This window comes from Mustela nigripes, unplaced genomic scaffold (assembly GCF_022355385.1).
Source record: "Mustela nigripes isolate SB6536 unplaced genomic scaffold, MUSNIG.SB6536 HiC_scaffold_3496, whole genome shotgun sequence".
NCBI lineage: Eukaryota > Metazoa > Chordata > Mammalia > Carnivora > Mustelidae > Mustela > Mustela nigripes.
This window is the reverse complement of record NW_026742902.1, coordinates 1-3737: the sequence shown is the minus strand read 5'-3', so window position 1 is coordinate 3737 and position 3737 is coordinate 1. Positions and strand designations below refer to the sequence as shown.

Here is a 3737-nt window from a genome sequence, read left to right as displayed (position 1 = left end):
GAGGCGCAGATCGCCACGGGCGGCATCATCGACCCCGTGCACAGCCACCGGCTGCCCGTGGACGTGGCCTACCGGCGCGGCTACTTCGACGAGGACATGAACCGCGTCCTGGCCGACCCGAGTGACGACACCAAGGGCTTCTTTGACCCCAACACGCACGAGAACCTGACGTACCTGCAGCTCCTGGAGCGCTGCGTGGAGGACCCCGACACGGGGCTGCGCCTCCTGCCGCTCACGGATCAGGCTGCCAGGGGTGGCGAGCTGGTCTACACAGACTCCGAGGCCCGGGACGTGTTCGAGAAGGCCACCGTGTCTGCTCCTTTTGGTAGGTTCCAGGGCAGGACGGTGACCATCTGGGAGCTCATCAACTCCGAGTACTTCACAGCAGAGCAGCGGCGGGACCTCCTGCGGCAGTTCCGCACGGGCAAGGTCACAGTGGAGAAGATCATCAAGATGGTCATCACGGTGGTGGAGGAGCACGAGCAGAAGGGCCAGCTCTGCTTCGAGGGCCTGCGCGCCCTGGTGCCCGCCGCGGAGCTGCTGGAGAGCGGGGTCATCGACCGTGATCTCCTCTGCCAGCTACAGCGGGGCGAGCGATCCGTGCGGGAGGTGGCAGACGTGGACTCCGTGCGGCGGGCCCTGCGAGGTGCCAACGTCATCGCAGGGGTGTGGCTGGAGGAGGCGGGCCAGAAGGTGAGCATCTATGAGGCCCTGAAGAAAGACCTCCTGCCTCCAGAGGCGGCTGTGGCTCTCCTGGAGGCCCAGGCTGGCACCGGCCACATCATTGACCCTGCCACGAGCGCCCGGCTCACTGTGGACGAGGCGGTGCGTGCCGGCCTGGTGGGGCCCGAGCTGCACGAGAAGCTACTGTCCGCCGAGAAGGCCGTCACCGGCTACAAGGACCCCTATTCGGGGCAGAGCGTCTCCCTGTTCCAGGCCCTAAAGAAGGGCCTCATCCCCCGGGAGCAGGGCCTGCGCCTGCTCGATGCCCAGTTGGCCACTGGCGGCATCGTGGACCCGAGCAAGAGCCACCGCGTGCCCGTGGACATGGCCTGTGCCCGAGGCTACCTGGATGAAGAGACCCGCCGAACCCTATCAGCACCCGGGGAAGAAGCCAGAACCTACCGCGATCCTACCTCTCAGGAGCCCGTCACCTATGGGCAGCTCCAGCAGCAGTGCCGGCCCGACCAGCTCACGGGGCTGAGCCTGCTGCCGGTCTCGGAGAAGGCCGCCCAGGCCCGGCGCGAGGGGCTCTGCTCCGAGCTGCAGGCCCAGGAGACCTTCCAGAAGACTCCTGTGGAGGTGCCTGTGGGGAGCTTCAAGGGCAGGACAGTGACTGTGTGGGAGCTGCTAAGCTCTGAGTACTTCACAGCAGAGCAGAGACAGGAATTGGTGCGCCAGTTCCGGACAGGCACAGTCACGGTGGAGAAAGTCATCAAGATCCTCATCACCATCGTGGAGGAGGTGGAGACTGTGCGGCGAGAGAGGCTGTCCTTCAGCGGCCTGCGTGCCCCGGTGCCGGCCAGCGAGCTCGTGGCCTCCGGGGTCCTCAGCAGCACCCAGTTTGAGCAGCTCAAGGATGGCAGGACCTCAGTGAAGGACCTGTCGGAGTTGAACTCCGTGCGGACACTGCTGCAGGGCAGCGGGTGCCTGGCCGGCATCTACCTGGAGAGCTCCAAGGAGAAGGTGACCATCTACGAGGCCATGCGGCGAGGTCTGCTCCGGCCCAGCACGGCCACTCTCCTGCTCGAGGCACAGGCGGCCACTGGCTTCCTGGTGGACCCTGTGCGGAACCAGCGCCTGTACGTCCACGAGGCTGTGAAGGCAGGTGTCGTGGGCCCCGAGCTGCACGAAAAGCTGCTGTCGGCCGAAAAGGCCGTCACTGGCTACAAGGATCCCTACTCGGGCAACACCATCTCCCTCTTCCAGGCCATGAAGAAGGGCCTAGTCCTCAGGGACCACGGCATCCGGCTGCTGGAGGCGCAGATCGCCACAGGCGGCATCATCGACCCCGTGCACAGCCACCGGCTGCCCGTGGACGTGGCCTACCGGCGCGGCTACTTCGACGAGGACATGAACCGTGTCCTGGCTGACCCGAGTGACGATACCAAGGGCTTCTTCGACCCCAACACGCACGAGAACCTGACATACCTGCAGCTCCTGGAGCGCTGCGTGGAGGACCCCGAGACGGGGCTGCGCCTGCTGCCGCTTAGAGGCGCCGAGGGGACAGAGGTGGTGGAGACCACGCAGGTGTACACGGAGGAGGAGACGCGCCGGGCGTTCGAGGAGACGCAGATCGACATCCCCGGTGGCGGCGGCCGTGGCAGCTCCACGATGTCGCTGTGGGAGGTGATGCAGTCGGACCTGATCCCGGAGGAGCAGCGCACACGGCTGCTGGCGGACTTCCAGGCCGGCCGCGTGACCAAGGAGCGGATGATCGTCATCATCATCGAGATCATCGAGAAGACAGAGATCATCCGCCAGCAGAACCTGGCTTCCTACGACTACGTCCGTCGCCGCCTCACGGCCGAGGACCTCCACGAGGCCCGCATCATCTCCCACGAGACCTACGGGCTCCTCCGGGCCGGCACCAAGAGCCTGCGCCAGGTGCTGGAAGAGGAGTCGGCTTCCCGCTACCTGTACGGCACAGGCTGCGTGGCCGGCATCTACCTGCCGGGCTCCAGGCAGACGCTGTCCATCTACCAGGCGCTCAAGAAGGGGCTGCTGAGTGCCGAGGTGGCCCGTCTCCTGCTGGAGGCGCAGGCGGCCACGGGCTTCCTCCTGGAGCCCGTGAAGGGCGAGCGGCTCACCGTAGATGAAGCCGTGCGCAAGGGCCTGGTGGGCCCCGAGCTGCACGACCGGCTGCTGTCGGCGGAGCGGGCCGTGACCGGCTACCGTGACCCCTACACGGAGCAGACCATCTCGCTCTTCCAGGCCATGAAAAAGGAGCTGATCCCCGCGGAGGAGGCCCTGCGGCTGCTGGACGCCCAGCTGGCCACGGGCGGCATCGTGGACCCGCGCCTGGGCTTCCATCTGCCCCTGGAGGTGGCCTACCAGCGGGGCTACCTCAACAGGGACACGTACGAGCAGCTGTCGGAGCCCAGTGAAGTGCGCAGCTACCTGGACCCGTCCACGGATGAGCGGCTCAGCTACACGCAGCTGCTGCGCCGCTGTTGCCGCCACGAGACCAGCGGCCAGCTGCTCCTGCCCCTGTCGGACGCCCGCAAGCTGACCTTCCGCGGCCTGCGCAAGCAGATCACGGTGGAGGAGCTGGTGCGCTCGCAGGTCATGGACGAGGCGACCGCGCTGCGGCTGCAGGAAGGGCTGGCATCCGTGGAGGAGGTCAGCAGGAACCTGCAGAAGTTCCTCGAGGGCACCAGCTGCATCGCCGGCGTCCTCGTGGACGCCACCAAGGAGCGGCTGTCGGTGTATCAGGCCATGAAGAAGGGCGTCATCCGGCCCGGCACGGCCTTCGAGCTCCTGGAGGCGCAGGCGGCCACCGGCTACGTCATCGACCCCATCAAGGGGCTCAAGCTGACCGTGGAGGAGGCCGTGCGCATGGGCATTGTGGGCCCCGAGTTCAAGGACAAGCTGCTGTCGGCCGAGCGCGCGGTCACCGGCTACAAGGACCCATACTCTGGGAAGCTCATCTCTCTGTTCCAGGCCATGAAGAAGGGTCTGATCCTGAAGGACCACGGCATCCGCCTGCTGGAGGCGCAGATCGCCACGGGCGGCAT

The 3737-nt window shown here is 66.6% G+C and overlaps 1 protein-coding gene across 1 annotated transcript; it reads left to right on the top strand.

Moving 5' to 3' along the window:
• Positions 1-3: 3 nt before the first annotated feature.
• On the top strand, positions 4-3732 carry LOC132009035 (plectin-like; the record flags this gene model as incomplete). The annotated part of the gene is made up of 1 exon (XM_059387460.1): positions 4-3732. A coding segment is annotated over one exon (3729 nt), but the record flags the coding sequence as incomplete, so codon positions are not given.
• Positions 3733-3737: the final 5 nt, after the last annotated feature.